Source organism: Quercus robur, chromosome 8, assembly GCF_932294415.1.
Source record: "Quercus robur chromosome 8, dhQueRobu3.1, whole genome shotgun sequence".
NCBI classification, from domain to species: domain Eukaryota; kingdom Viridiplantae; phylum Streptophyta; class Magnoliopsida; order Fagales; family Fagaceae; genus Quercus; species Quercus robur.
The window spans coordinates 34,964,404-34,979,794 of record NC_065541.1 but is presented as its reverse complement, the minus strand read 5'-3'; the positions used below and the strand labels follow the sequence as shown (position 1 = coordinate 34,979,794).

The 15,391-nt window shown below is 39.1% G+C and overlaps 1 protein-coding gene across 1 annotated transcript; it reads right to left on the bottom strand.

Moving 5' to 3' along the window:
- Nucleotides 1-739: 739 nt before the first annotated feature.
- On the bottom strand, nucleotides 740-14,416 carry LOC126695324 (aspartic proteinase A1-like). The gene is made up of 14 exons (XM_050392021.1): nucleotides 14,252-14,416; nucleotides 12,884-13,263; nucleotides 12,740-12,800; nucleotides 11,903-11,997; nucleotides 11,702-11,814; nucleotides 11,307-11,475; nucleotides 11,158-11,197; nucleotides 10,974-11,038; nucleotides 2,798-2,911; nucleotides 2,555-2,619; nucleotides 2,174-2,330; nucleotides 1,977-2,096; nucleotides 1,367-1,455; nucleotides 740-1,050 (listed from the first exon to the last, which is right to left on the bottom strand). Exons 2-14 carry the CDS (start codon nucleotides 13,253-13,255, stop codon nucleotides 966-968), a joined length of 1,545 nt encoding a protein of 514 aa, XP_050247978.1. The 5' UTR covers nucleotides 13,256-13,263; nucleotides 14,252-14,416; the 3' UTR covers nucleotides 740-965.
- Between the last annotated feature and the right edge of the window lie 975 nt (nucleotides 14,417-15,391).

Below are 15,391 nucleotides of genomic sequence, written 5' to 3'. Positions count from 1 at the left end.
TTATTTTATGTACTTTGTTCTTTTGAGTGAAAAAACAGTGAGTGCTGCTTTGCTTTAGCTTTGGCTTTGGCTTTGGCTTTGCTATGATAAGGTAGTTAAAGACGGCATTTAAAACAAACAAACAAACATAGATATTTGTTTCGTGAATTGCTTTGACGTTCCGTTATAGAAAGTGCTGCGCTGCGTGGTGATTGATTCAGACACACTAATTGCCCCAGCCCAGCAAGCATAAAGTTAGTCACACGTCACTAGTTAGTTTTTTTTTTTTTTTTGAGAAAGACTAGTTAGTTGGTTTGTCAGAAACACGTGTATACAGACTTCCATCACTTCACACTTCTCACATTAAAAAAAATAAACAAATCACCTTCCATATCCATTTACTGCTTCTAGAACCTAGCTAGATAAACCACGAAACAAAAAGTCTTTTATATTAGTAATAGTGAGCTAGCCCCAATCATTCCTTTACAGGACACCATGAATTGAAATGAAACTAGTATAAAAATTGTATAGATTTCGTGTTAACTCATACTCATGTCAGCATGATATCACATAACGATCGATCGAGCCCACATTAGTTAAACAATATTTCCTCCCACCGTGGATCTTTTATTCTACCAAATGGAAAAAACTTAAATGGGTACCATGATGCTTCATTTGAAGTTCTTATCAACCACATGGACAACCATTTGTGCTCCAAATTGAAGTCTTAAAGTGGGTTTCAGATCATGCTAGCTAACAATTTAGAGAATAATAATCTCATAACGTGCCTCCTTTTTCGTTTTTTTCTAATAATAACTAACAATCACATTGTCTTGATATGTTTATTATTTACAGATAACAAGTTTAAGACCGAGGCCTATCACTTGATAAGTTCTATTGTAAGTTTGTAACACCACAATAAAGTAAAGGTTTTTACACAGATATGTTTACAAAGAGGCAAAGAGAACATAGATAGATGGCTTGACTTAAGCTGCTTCAGCAAATCCAACTCTTGAATTCCCATAGTCGAACACTGTGTGATAGCGACCCATGAAAACATCCCCCAGAATCCTGCATTATAAAAGCAATATTAGTGAACTGATGGACCCCATCATATACACGAGCAGATTATTTATAGAAACCTGCCAATCTGGCCAATATAAAATCTACCAATACCTAATTACTCATAAGAAAATGGATGCAGTACTCAAATCTTAACCCGTAGTGATGATATTTGAGAACCATGTTCATAATATGAAACAATAACGCTAGGGCTTGATCATTTGTACTTAATCATTTGTACTTGCTACTTAAAACTAAATCCATTTACAATCAAGAAACGAAGAAAATATATAAGATGCTTTAAGAACAATAGGAAGAAAAATACCAGAGAGGTCCACGAGGGCGGGGCACATCCAAAGCAATAAATCCGCTAATGCATTGAGCTGCAACTCCCTCACCCACTTTAAGAACATACTGATCCATGAAACCACCATCCAGGAAAAAAAAATAAAATAAAATAAAATAAAAAGGATTGAATATCAGGACTGTGAGAAAATTAAAAATCACCTCTAACCATTAATGAAGGGTTATTATAACTGGTGCGATTATTTATATAGCTCATCCCCAGCCTGTAAAAGGCTAAGAGTAATGCTACAGACAAATTATTTTACAACATATTTACAAAATGTTGATATGACCAACCTCTTACTAGTTTTCATTTAGGCCCACCATTAATATCATCTTTTCATTTACCAATAATCACTCACCACATCAGCGGTTTGTAAAAATTTTTGTAAAATAGTTTATATCTCTATCATTATTCAAAAGGCTAATAGGCTATCTCTTCATAAAAATTGAATTTTGAGAAGCTTCAATGCTATCTTTGAAACTAATATTAAGTTCACTAAACTGAACTCTAAAGGAATAGCCAATGTCACACAATTCATTGGCTAAAAGCAACTCAAAAAGCTTTTAAAATCAGCATGACTCTGTACCTGCTCCGGTGCAAGGTCAAATACTTGACCACCAATGGTGAACGAAACATCAGGCATGGAAGATAGACTGCTGCAATCAACTGCTGATTCTCCATTTGGACTGGGAAGCCGGTCACACAGCTGCAATTGCAATTAATGGCTTAAGCTAGCTGCAAGGCCATTTATTCTAGAAACGTGAACAAAAATGTTAAAATTACCTGATTGACATAATTCAATATCTGCTCTTCTGTCTGATTCCGCCTCAACTGATTTGCCATCCATACCACTGCCATCTCACAAGCGGTACACATGGCATCATGCACCCCATCAGATGTCTTGTCTTTGTTTTCATCCAACACACTCTCAATGCCCATACTGCACAAACATGGGCGAAATTGTTTTATGATGACACGTAAGTACAAACTACTAGTTGCTTGATTCACATATGAAAATGTTGGTAATATTATTACTACCATGTATTACTAGGAAGCACAAACACGGACATAGGTACGCATACAAGTACGACACCCAAAATGAAGTGTTCATGCTTCCTAGATGTATTATGAGTTATGACTATAAAAAATTAGGTTGACTCTGACCTAACACCACGAGTCCCATCAAAAGTACAGAAACCAATCTGGGAGCAGATTTTTTGTGGCTGTGCCTATAAAATGCCACCAGTAAAGTAGAAGTTAGTTCATTGCAAGGGATTCCAGGATAAGTTGTCCAAGTATAATAGAAAATTAGAATCACATTTTATCCACACATTTTATTCTAAATAGAGGAATGGTGACATGCAACAAATTTCATAAGAAAGTGAAAACTGGAGCTAAAATATATACCTCAGTTGCCAGCATGTCCAGTATGGCTTTCCCATATTGTGCAACCACTGTCTTGCATTCTTGGCTTACAATCCCAGACGCTCCAATCGCATGATTAATTTGAGTAACAACAGTCTGAAAATATGCAATTATACAATAATATATATCACAAATTGTTAGACTTTAATAGGTACACAAAAGCAGAATTACAGAAAAGCATGGCCAAGAGAGACATGAAACTCCCTTAAGATGTGAAAAATCTTTAGCTAAAATAAACTTTTGGTCCCTGTAAATTTGGGCCAGTTTCAATATCATCCCTGGATATTTTTTGTCACTTTAGTCATCCTCATTTATATTTGATTTCAATATTTTTTTTACCATTAAAATTTGGACAGAATTTGCAGACTTTGCAAATGGAAATTAGCACACATTACTTTTTACATGTCACCCAAGTTGGTGCCACATCACGTTTCAAAAAAAAAAAAAATTCCATTTCTTTTGACCTCTATCTTGTGGATGGAGTGGGCCTCAAGTACCAGCCAGGACTTGAAGCACAAGTTGATGTCAACCCCCACCAGCAACAACTTCATTGACCCTATTCACTATCACTTAATCCACCACCTTTCGAATCTCAAAGTGGCCCTAACAAGAGAGATAAAGGGGGTGACTCAACCAAACAGCGAAGTTTGCTCGACTGGGAGTTGGGTATCTTGAGTTGGTGAGTGTGGGTTTATGCAGTAGCTTTGGAATTAATTTGGGAGGCCTAGATGGGTTGAGGTGTTATGGGTTGGCAGTGAATGGGTCTTGAGGGTTTGTTGGCTGAAGCAAGCAGAGGAATGAGGGGATTTTTGTAGTAGACAACAGAGATTTGGGGATTTAAGCAGGAGGTTCAGGTATGCCTTGGATCAGTTCAATGGGTTGGTTTTGGAGGTTTTGCATAGTAGAGAGGTGACATGTGGCAGATAGGGGATTGTTGGTAGTGTTTTGGTATGAATTGATTTGGTAGTGTGGGTTTAAGAGTGGCCATGTGGTGCCAGTGTCACTGCTGTGGGTATGATTTTGTGGCAGCAACGCTCCTGTGGATGAAATTGTTCGGTAGAAATGCTGCTCTGTGTGGTTTTGGTAGTTTTGTGTTTGGATGTTCAGTATGGATAGATTTGGCCGAGAGAGAAAGGGCTTGAGTGAATGAAGAAGAATAGTTGAGTGGTGGTGGCGAGCTTAACAATGTGGGGCCAAATTGGGTTCGGCAGTTGTATTTGATGTTGTGAATGGTATTGGTGGAGCTTTGGTTTGGTGGTGGTGATTGGGTTGTGGGTATATTGTTTCCTTGTGTGTAGGTGATGAATTTGGCAATCAATTGGCTGTGAGGGTGGTGCTTTACAGTGGCTTGAGCCCTCACTCTCTCACTCCCTCTTCCTTTATCTCTCTTTCACATAGGCAATTTGTGGCATGGTGAGTGGTGGTTTGGTGGGTGGGTAAGCAGCAGTTTAGCAGTAGTGTGGCCATGGGTGTGACTGGCACTGGGGGATGTTGGTTGGCCATGAGAGGAAAAAATAAAAATAAAACATAAAATTTTGATGCAACATAGGTGACATGGCACAACTAAGGTGATGTTGTGTCATATTTGCCATTTCATCAAGTTAAATTTGGGAATAAGTCTAGAGACAAATTATGGGACAGATGATTTCTGTTTGCCAGCAAATTACATTCAAATGTTAACAGTAAGGATAATATTAAAATCAAATCAAAATGAGGACTGAAGTGACACACAAAAATTGTACAGGGATGGCATTGAAACTGGCCCAAATGTACAGAGAACAAAAATCTTTTGTAGCAATAATAACAAATATTTTATATTAGATGGTGTTATTATTGCTACAAAAGATTTTTGTTCTCTGTACATTTGGGCCAGTTTCATGAAGCAGAGATCACTGAGTGTTAGGAAGTGTAGTTTGGTCGGAGGTCTGCATTATGGGTGGTGTTCGTAGTTTTTTTATTGAATCCAAACTTTTTCAAATGGTGGTAGAGGAAGGGGGACGGTATTTTTCTTTAAGGATTTTTGAGCGGAGTAGGTACTTCATGAAGTCGGTCTTCATGGGTAAGAAAGTGGCACAACGGCTGATGAAGAGTTTAGAGCAAATAGTTGTTGGGAGCAGTCCAAAGTATTTTTATTCATTCAGGGAATGTGATTTAGCCTACACCCTCCAACGGAGCTCCAATTCTTTTGGCTTGTTCCTACTGTTGACTAAACTTAAAGTTGACAGGTCTAGGAGGTCCGTTATTATTCCAGTAGGCAGAGCAAAGTATGGATGGAGGGTTTTTGGGTTAGAGTTAAGGAAGTTGTTGGAACCTGAAAACTATGTGAATGGTGGGACTGGGCAGTCGAAGTTTGTGGCTCAGCCTCATAAGGTTAACTCAGGGGTTCAACCTTTTAAATCCTTTGCCAATACGGTGTGTGGGCATGAGGTGCAGTCAGGGGCAGAAACCAGTCAGGGAAGCAAAACCTAGTAAGTAAACAAAAAATGTTGAGCGAAGCGCCAATGAGCTTACCAGGTCCGACGACTTTAGAAGGTAGACTTGTGGGTTCTCGGCGCAGTGCAAAGGAGTTTTACGTTGGAAAGACTAATCCGGTAGGATATAATAGGATACCTTCATTGTATTTCAAATCAAATAGGCTTGAACATGGTTTTGGAAATAAACGTGAACTGGGGAGTTCTGACTGGGCAAGAAATAGCTTGACTGTTGAAGTGAATAGGGAAGGAAAAAGGAGGGTGGTGTGGAATAAAGGTGATCTGAGGAGTTCCTTATGGGTGTCAAGGGATCAGAGGGAGCACGTGCCTAGTGGTTCACGGGTTCTCAAATATCCTATGGTGGGCTCAGGTACTCAAGTGGGCCTTGTGATCTCTAGTCCAGAGCCCACCGGCCCAATGAGGTTAGAAGTGGGTGAAAGCCCAACTACGGGGGACCCGATACTTTTAAGGCTGGAAGCCCATGCACCGATAATGTCTAAAGCTCCTCGAGAAGCTTCGGAGGCTCAGGACATCATGAGTGCTATTGTCAATCCCGTTATAGAGTCACCGGCGCCACCGGTGAAGGCCGGCACAATGCGATATCAAGCTCCGACGACGGCGGCGAGCTCGGCGACCCAAACCGAGATGGATCAGTGTCCGGTGAAGGCACCAGTGATGGTAGGTGGTCTTTTTTCCAATGGGTTTCTCGCCGGGGCTTCACCGGCGACATGGGACAGGGCCAATACAGCTCTCTTCCACACCACAACAGATTTGGTGGCTACTCCTCCAACCGAGCTTCTGGGTTGCCTTGCAGAGACTTCGGCGAAGGCTGAGAGTCTTACTTCTGGTGGGCTTTGTGCCGTTGAGCCTCCGTCCACACTGGGTAAGGTAGAAACAGAGGGTGATAGGGCATTATTAGGTCTTGAACTATCCAATTACATTCTGAGCCCACCGAAAGTTGGGATTAAGGAATGGGGTGTTCCGGGTGGAGATGAAGGTGATCGGGTTGAGGGTACAAGTGACATTCAGCGGATAGACACCTCCTATCAGGCTAACTAGTCGGTGTTGGCATTGACTGAGGTCGAAACAGCTTATGCAGTTGAGGCCCTGGGTTAAGTGGAGAGTTCTTCCCCCTTGATGTATATTAATCCCCTGGGGGTGGTGGTGACGGCTGAATTGAATTGTAATAATGAGGTGAGGAGGTTGGATAACACTTCGAAGGTATCTAATTGGGTGAAATATAGACTCCCTGGTTTTAGTAAGATGATGGGGCTTTCGTTGGGTTGACATGAGAAGAGGTGTATTATGCTATTACAAAGACTTGAGACGGAGATTGAGGAAGCCAAGCTGGTGCATAGGAAAAATGCTGCCTACCAAAAAACCGTCTCCAAGGATAAAGGGAAGAGGGAGTTGAGGAATTTGATTTCCTCAGTTAATTATGATGAGAGATAGTTTTCCTTTCTTTGGCTGCTTGACTGAGGTTGTAGTAGGGAGCTTACAGTTTCAATGAAGTTAAGAATGGTGTCATGGAATGTTCAAGGTTTGAATGATTCGCGGAAACGCTTGGTAGTTAGAAATTTATTACAGGAATGGAATTGTGATGTAATTTGTCTTCAAGAAACTAAGTTTGCAGGCACGGATAGACAGTTGATTTGCAACTTGTGGAGTTGTCCCTATGTAAATTGGGTAGCCTTGGATGCGGATCAAACAGCTGGTGGGGTATTGATGATGTGGGATAGGAGGGTTTTAGAAAAGCTGGAAGTAATGGTAGGTCAATTTTCCGTATCAGTTCGATGGCAGGGTTTGGGGGATGGTTTTATTTGGGCTTGCTCTGGGGTTTATGGCCCGAATGATAATAACTTGAGCGGGCAGTTATGGGATGAGTTGATTGGAATTCGGCAACTTTGGGAAGTTCCATGGTGTTACATAGGGTATTTCAACATTGTTTGGTTCCCTAGTGAACGGTTGGGGGGATCACGTCTGACCCCAGCTATGGAGAATTTTTCTGAGTTCATTGAGGAGCTTAGCTTGATAGATTTGCCATTGGAAGGAGGGAGTTATACTTGGTCGAGTGGCTCGGATCAGCCTTCGATGTCTAGGATAGATAGGGTTTTGATTTCTCATGTTTGGGAGGATCACTATCTGGATGTGATCCAATGGGTTTTACCTCGTCCTATTTCAGACCACTTTCCTATATTAGTGGAGACAGGAGGGATTTTACGGGGGAAAAGTCCTTTTAGGTTCGAGAACATGTGGCTAAAGTCGGATGAGTTCAAAGATAGGGTTCATTCTTGGTGGAATCGATATTCTTTCTCAAGTACCCCCAATTTCGTACTTGCCAAGAAGCTGAAGGCATTGAAGGAAGATATTATTCAATGGAACCGGAGTGAGTTTGGAAATATTGGGCGTCAGAAAAAAGAACTGCTGGAGGCTTTGAAATTATTGGATGTTAAGGGGAGCTCGGTCTTTCTGAAGTGGAGTTAGGTGAGAGGGCTGAGTTGAGATCTCAAATACAGAACCTCCTCTCATTGGAAGAAGTCTCGTGGAGACAGAAATCAAGGTTGCTTTGCATTAAGGAAGGGGACAACAATACCAAAATTTTTCCACAAGATGGCCAATTCTCGAAGAAGGCATAATCATATTAGTATGTTGGAGGTGGATGGGGTTATATATGAGGACGAATCTGAAATGGCTGACCAAGCTGTACAGTTTTATAAAAAATTGTACAAGGAGACAGAGGAGTGGAGGCCTTGTGTGGAAGGTTTGGAGTTTGATCAGATAGAGGGGTTAGAGAGGGACTGGCTCGAACGGAGGTTTGATCAAGAGGAGGTTCTTCGAGTTGTCAAAGAGATGGAAGGAGATAAAGCACCAGGTCCTAATAGTTTCTCTATGGCCTTCTATCACCATTGCTGGGAAGTTGTGGAAAGAGTTTTATCAACACAGTAAGTTTGAAAAATCTCTTAATGCAACCTTTATAGCCTTAATCCCTAAGAAAAATGGTGCTTCCGATATTCGAGATTTTAGACCTATTAGTTTGGTGGGGAGTGTTTACAAGATTTTGGCTAAGGTGTTGGCAAACTGTCTGAAAGAAGTTTTGGATCAGCTGATATTGGAGTCTCAGAACAGTTTTGTGGGTGGTAGACAGATACTTGATTCAGTTCTCATTGCTATGAGTGTGTTGATAGTAGGGCGAAGAGTAAGATTCTGGGGGTTATTTGTAAATTAGATATTAAGAAAGCCTATGACCGTGTGAACTGGGAGGCTCTTCTTGATTTGTTGAAGAGAATGGGATTTGGGGTGAGGTGATGTAGGTGGATCCGCACTTGTATATCTACAGCCCAATTCTCTGTCTTGTTTAATGGGTCTCTAGCTGATTTTTTTGGGAGTTCGAGGGGATTGAGACAAGGGGACCCACTATCCCCCATGTTGTTTCTGGTTATGATGGAGGTCTTCAACAAGATGATAAAAAGAGCTAAAGCGGCGGGTTTGTTTCGAGGCTTTAGGGCTAATGGTAGACGAGGTGGAGGGGTATGTGTCTCGTATCTTTTGTTCGTGGATGATACGATTCTCTTTTGCAATGCTGATGAGGAGCAGATTCTACATGTTAGGATGCTTCTTCTTTGTTTCCAAGCAGTGACAGGTTTAAAGGTTAATGTGCTAAAGAGTGAGATGGTTCCCATTGGGGAGGTTCCTAATGTCCATGTCTAGGCAGAGTTTTTGGGATGCCGGATTTGGTCTTTGCCTATGACCTATCTTGGTATGCCACTGGGGGTGTCCCACGAGTCCCCTACTGTTTTAGAATCCTATCTTGGAGAAATTTGAGCGCAAGTTGGCCGGTTGGAAGATGTATTTGTCAAAAGGTGGAAGACTAACGCTGCTTAAAAGCATGTTATCTAGTCTCCCCACTTATTATTTGTCTCTTTTCACCATCCCTACGCATGTGGCCAATAAAATTGAGAGGTTGCAAAGGGATTTCTTGTGGGGGGACTCCAAATTACACTTAGTGGAATGGGATAAGGTGTGTGCACCTTTGAAAAATGGTGGGCTAGGAGTAAGGAAATTAACTACTTTTAATAAAGCCTTACTAGGGAAGTGGTTATGAAGGTTTGGGACTGAGGAGACAAGGCTTTCGAGAAGGGTTGTAGCTCTCAAGTTTGGGGAAGAATGGGGGGGTGGACTTCCAAGCTAGGTAGAGGGGTTCATGGGTGTGGCTTGTGGAGAAGTATCTGCATGGGTTGGGAGGATTTTAGCAAGAATATTCGCTTTGAGGTAGGGGTGGGGGATATAGTGAAGTTTTGGATAGATCAATGGTGTGGGGATTCTCCACTTCAATTGACTTTTCCGAATGTGTATGGGATTGCATCCAATAAAGGGGCATCGGTGGCCTCTTCTCTTGAACGGTTGGGGATAGAGGAGCGTAGAAGCTGGGATGTTCATTTTACTCAGAGACCAAATGATTGGGAATTGGGTGGTGTGGATGCTTTTCTCCATACCTTGGGCTCAAATCTACCTCCCACTGAGAACGGAGATCGTATGCGATGGAAATTGACAAAGAATGGGGACTTTGATATTCGATCGTTCTACAATAAGCTAAGAAGCCCCTTACCCATTATTTTTCCTTGGAAAGGTGTTTGGAAGGTTAAGGCTCCTTGGCATGTTTCCTTCTTTGTGTGGACTGCTGTATGGGATAGGATCCTTACAAGTGATAATTTGAGAGGTAGAGGGTTGGATTTTGTTGACTGGTGTATCTTGTGCCGCAATAATGGGGAGACGGTGGATCATTTGTTACTACATTGTGGTAAGGCTTATCGGTTGTGGACCTTGGTGTTTAGATCTTTTGGGTTCTCCTGGGTCTTGCCAAGATCGGTTGCGGATACTCTATTCGGTTGGTGTAACTGGCTTGGAAAGCATTTGTCTAGCATTTGGAATTTAGCTCCTTTATGCTTGATGTGGTGTCTTTGGAGGGAGCGTAATAGGAGGACATTTGAGGACATGGATAGTTCGGATGACCAGCTATTGGCCTCCTTCAATGGCACTTTGTTTGACTAATATAGGGTTTGGGGACTCACCTCTAGTGATTCTCTCCCTATGTTCCTTAGCTCCCTCCTGTGTACTTAGTATCTTTTCCTTTCCTTATCTTCACACTCTTTCTTTTCCCTTTGTATTTCTCTCTCTGCCTTATGTTTTTCTGCATAAGGTAGTGTTCTTGAATATAAATCTTTATTACATATCAAAAAAAAAAAAAAAATAGATGGTGGTCTTTGGGGCCATGAGTATTCTAGCTCAACTGGTTGACATCTCTTGGTGTTCTAACAAAGACATCTAGGGTTCAAAGACCCCCTCCCTTATTGTAACTAAAAAATGGTGGCGTTCAGAAATATTCTTACCAAAAGAGAACCAAAGTCACCTTCTCCTTTTTTGGGGCTCGTCCTAAATTAAATATATTATTCTTTTTTACTTAGTAATTGAAACAATAACCCTTATGAATATTGTTTTAGGAAAAAAAAAAAAATCAAATTTACAAAGAAATCTATATACATATGAATAGATTGGCAGAAATCCAGAAACGCCAGAACTCAACTAATAAAAATACACCCTACACGAATATCTCATGTTCTGCTGCTCAATAGAGAACAGAACTCCTTGCGGAGAAATAAGAAATGGATATGGATGCCCAGAATACATACCGTTGGGCCTGCTAACAGAGATGTTCCAGAATCAGCAATTGCTGAACAACCATCACCACAAAATCCTGAAAATGACACGCTTAATATTTAATACAATAAATGTTTTTATCTAAACCATCAAAAACAATAATAACAAATACTGTCTCCAAATAACAAGGAGACAAATACAATATTGATATATTACCAGTTGTTTCACCACCAACTAGTACATCATCCAAATCAAACTGCAAATAAAAGAAAAAAATAATTTAACAATTAAACATTTAAAAAGAAAGATGATGAATAGAGCATGGAGAATGGTGAATATGGATAATGATACTCTGGAGGGCTAACCTGCCAATAGCCTTTCTGAGTCACGGGAACATAGGTGTGCTCACCATTGTAATGATCAGAATCAACCCCACCAAACACAATCTCACCCCCTTCTTCCCCTTCAATATTGCGGTTTAACCAAAATGAAAAAACAGGCTCTTGTACAAGACCTTGATCAACCATATTATACCTATGAGAATGGCAAATACACACAGTTATAACAAGAACAACAATAATAATAATAATTCAGAAGGCAACACTAAAAACAATAAGATGACAATTCAACATCTGAGAGAAGATATTTGCAAAATTGCCGAGTCAATTAAGATGGTAAACCACGCACATTTTATAATATAGATTCAAACTCTAATCAAGTAATTATAAAGTACATTAGCAGCTGAGATGCCCTGACTTACCAAACAGGAACAGCATTCCCAACTGAGATCTCTTGAAATCCAAGTCCAAGTATACCATCAAACTTGGCTGCCAAGAATGTGATACTCGGCTCCCTGGTTGCCTCAATAAAATCCTAATGACCAGTAGCATTTGTATAGGTCAACCCCCAACTCTAATGCTGAACTGAAGACAACCAAAATGCACATTTTATCAAAAGTTACCTGATTCTTAACGGCCAGATCACCAAGTTTGACATGGTCCTGGCTAAAGAAACCTGAGATTGCTCCAGTTCCATAATGGATCTCAGCAGTTTTACCTACATAAGAAATGATATCATGAATCATTTTAACATTTTGTCACCCATACTAGCAACAAATGAGCCAGACCCTTTTTTAATTGACTAATAAACTATGTACCAATATTTTTTTTGTACTCTTAATTCTCATTCTATGAAACAGAAAGTAACTTCAGAAAGGTTCTGCAATTACTTCACTATTCATATTCCAGTGACGAAATGACCAAAAGGTTATTTCAGCCATCTGTCATTTCATTTTCACACCACACGTGCTCCTTCACTGGTGGAACATAGTAATATAACAAATTTTCTTGGGTTATATATGCATAGATGCATTCATACAACGTAAATTCTCAGGTAGGTGGAGTAAAATATGTTAGAATGGTGAACAGTTGGATAGACATCACCCTCCACAATTGTGATTCAGTTATAAAGAGAATATTTAGCACTCAAAAACTAGAAGACTAAGAAAAATACAAATTACAGGAATGTTGTACAAACAAGAGTAGAACTTGTTAAAATTGTGTCTCACTCAAGATTGGTTGTTCAACTAGTTAATCTTTTAATTTGCTTTCTGTAATGTACCTTCTGTATCACTTTAATCTAGACTAAAGAAATTTTTCGGCTAAAAGTACGTCCCATCCTTCATAAATAATCCATTTATAGACAACAATGAAGATGAGGAGTGCAAAAAGGAGAAAGGAAATTAGAACTGATAAACTAAATGGAACTAAACTCCTTGAACCAAGGATAAAAGGCATACCATTCTTTTGGTAGCTACTTGATTGGCCGGACTTATACTTTGAGTGAAAAAAGCAAGCAACCTGCACCCAAACATAAAAGCACATATCTTTCTCCTTCCCAACAAATTGCAAAGAAAATCCATTAGTATTTTAAAGATACTTACTGAGAAATAACACTTGGCCGAGGGTACCCAAAGATTAGAACTTCCCGTGTCAAATATCACAGTGAATTTTTGTGCAGGTGTGCCAATACCAATCTCACCATAATACTGAGCATCCATATAGTTCTTTAGTTCAACAATACTAGCATCCTCAGAGTCTCCAAGATGACCATTGAGATAATATTTTCTGGTAGGAGCTCTTAGTTTCACCTGTTCCTTAGAGTCAATTCGTCCAGCAAGCCGGTTGCTTTGATCTAATTTCTTCTTTTTAAGTCCAATTCTGATCAACCCATCATTTGATGCAGAAAAAACAGTCGGGCACAGAAGCAACAAGAGAAGAAGACTGGCCAAACTGGCTCTATATTTGGTATTCATTTTGGGAACTGTAAAATAAACAGTACACATTTCTTTCTTAGAGATCAGCCAGAAAAGGCTACCCATAACTTACACCAATTATGAAAAACCAATGACATCAGCTCTGCTCAATCAGTGAGAATATATATTGACTGAAAAGGAATTAGAACTTTTCAACTTGCACATTTATCATATCCGATCCTCAGAGAACTAAAATCTCAAATTAGCAGGGCAGGTTACAATCATGTGGCTTAGTCAAGTCGATTCTTTTCATCTTTTGGTTTTGGAAATCAAATAACAGTAAAATCAATGTTTCAAATATATTAATTTCTCTTACTCCAGATTCCCACAATCCAAGAAAAGAATAACAGAAAATCGCAAAACCACTAACAATAACATGCAACGTGGACCTTAACTGTAGAATCTGATAGAATTCAGACAACACAATTAAGGAAATACTTATTAACAGACTTTTTCTTCAGCATGAACATCAAACCACTAGTAAAAGATACACCAGACCAAAAATATATTACATATCATACAAAATCTTTTAAATTACAATTTCAACCAAATACAAAATATTCCACGGCACTCAAAAGGTAAAAAAGGGAGATAAAAAATATGGTACATGAACATAGAGTCTTGTTTGGTTCAGCACAAAAACTTTCAAGGAAAAACTTTTGTTCAAAAAAAAAAAAAAAAAAAGACCTAGTGTAAAAACGAATGGAACAACACCCAGTAAAGAAAACGCATTTACTTAGTCAAATTGAGATTTCCCAGGTCGAGCTTCTACAAAAATCTCGGTTATTTTATTATATTTTCTCATCAGCCAAACAAAGATTTTTAACTCCCAAAATAAACTCCTTAGGAGAGTATCAATTTCAACTAGAACATCATAATCTCACAGCAAATAAAGGATCAAATACCATAAATTTAACCAACAAAATCGTGCGCATAAATATAAAAACTTAGATGAAAACAAAAAGAATTTGAACGAATGGAAAATTTGAAACATACCCGAAATTGCTACGAAGGAAGCAGAGAACAAAGTGAAGATAGAAACGGACCACAGACCAAACTAATACTAATATGTCGGAAGTACTAAACTAAAATTTGTTGGAGAGTAGATTCTCTGGTTCAAAAGTAGATGAGTCTCTGATATTTGACCGTCCGTTAGAGTGAGAGCTTTTGCATCGAACGGTTGAGAAGTTAGTTAACATTTTAGTCGTGGTTTTTGAGTGACGTGGGGGGTTTTGATTGGTCGGAAGTGGAGGTTATAGTTGTTAACAGTGCAAATCAAAAAAAAAAAAGATTTTAATAGTGAACTAGACTAAAAGTGCCGCTATTTTTTGATTTTTTTCAGCTCAAACTACCAGTCTTGTTTTGAAGTAGAGTGATGGCGACTTCGGTTCCTGACCGTTAGATGTCTTTAGAACGGGGTAGCTGTGTGTACTGTAACATCATAACGGGGGAAAATGGGTATTGGGCCTTTTATTTGATGATCACATTTGAGGCCCAGGATTAGACCCATGGCCTTTATAAAAGAATTATTGGTCTTTTTGTTTTATAGAATTTTATTGGATCATTGGGTGGCTTAAAAATAAAAGGAACACTCGATCTAACGTGTTGGATGATGGACCTTCATTTGTTTCATGAACACCCACTTGCCCATTAGACCTTTGGAGTACACACTTGTCATCTGTATTCGGCGTACATAATTTCCAAAAAGGCAAGACTTAGGTGTTGTTTTTTAAACTCTCTTCTTAAGATTTTGTTATGTGAATTTTTCTTCATAGGATGAAAATGTATCTTTTTGTTAAGTAACCACATGACTTAATCTTAAGTGGTAAACCTAAAAAATAGCACATAAAGTATTGCACCTAAATTTTGTCCATTCTAAAACATATCCAATTTCACATAGTTGCAAACCAAACTTACTATATAAATAAGGATTTTGTTAATAAATACCTTAAGGAAAATGGTTAAAATGCATTTAATACTTTATTAAATAATATTTTATACATTTTTCAAAAATAAAGTCAAATTGTACGCATATATCCCAAAACAAATAATAATAAAAACACACATAAGCACAATAAATTTTTGTGTGTAAACCAATGAATCATTAACATGTGTTCTTTTATTTTTTGAAAAATG

What these genes read in the sequence shown, in the direction of transcription:
- LOC126695324 (XM_050392021.1), bottom strand. Translation starts at nt 13,255, where the DNA reads ATGAATACCAAATATAGAGCCAGTTTGGCCAGTCTTCTTCTCTTGTTG. An exon ending in TATTGAATTATGTCAATCAG is followed by an intron (nt 2,097 to 2,173) that starts GTAATTTTAACA and finishes TTGCAATTGCAG; the next exon opens with CTGTGTGACCGGCTTCCCAG. An exon ending in CGCCCTCGTGGACCTCTCTG is followed by an intron (nt 1,051 to 1,366) that starts GTATTTTTCTTC and finishes TTTATAATGCAG; the next exon opens with GATTCTGGGGGATGTTTTCA.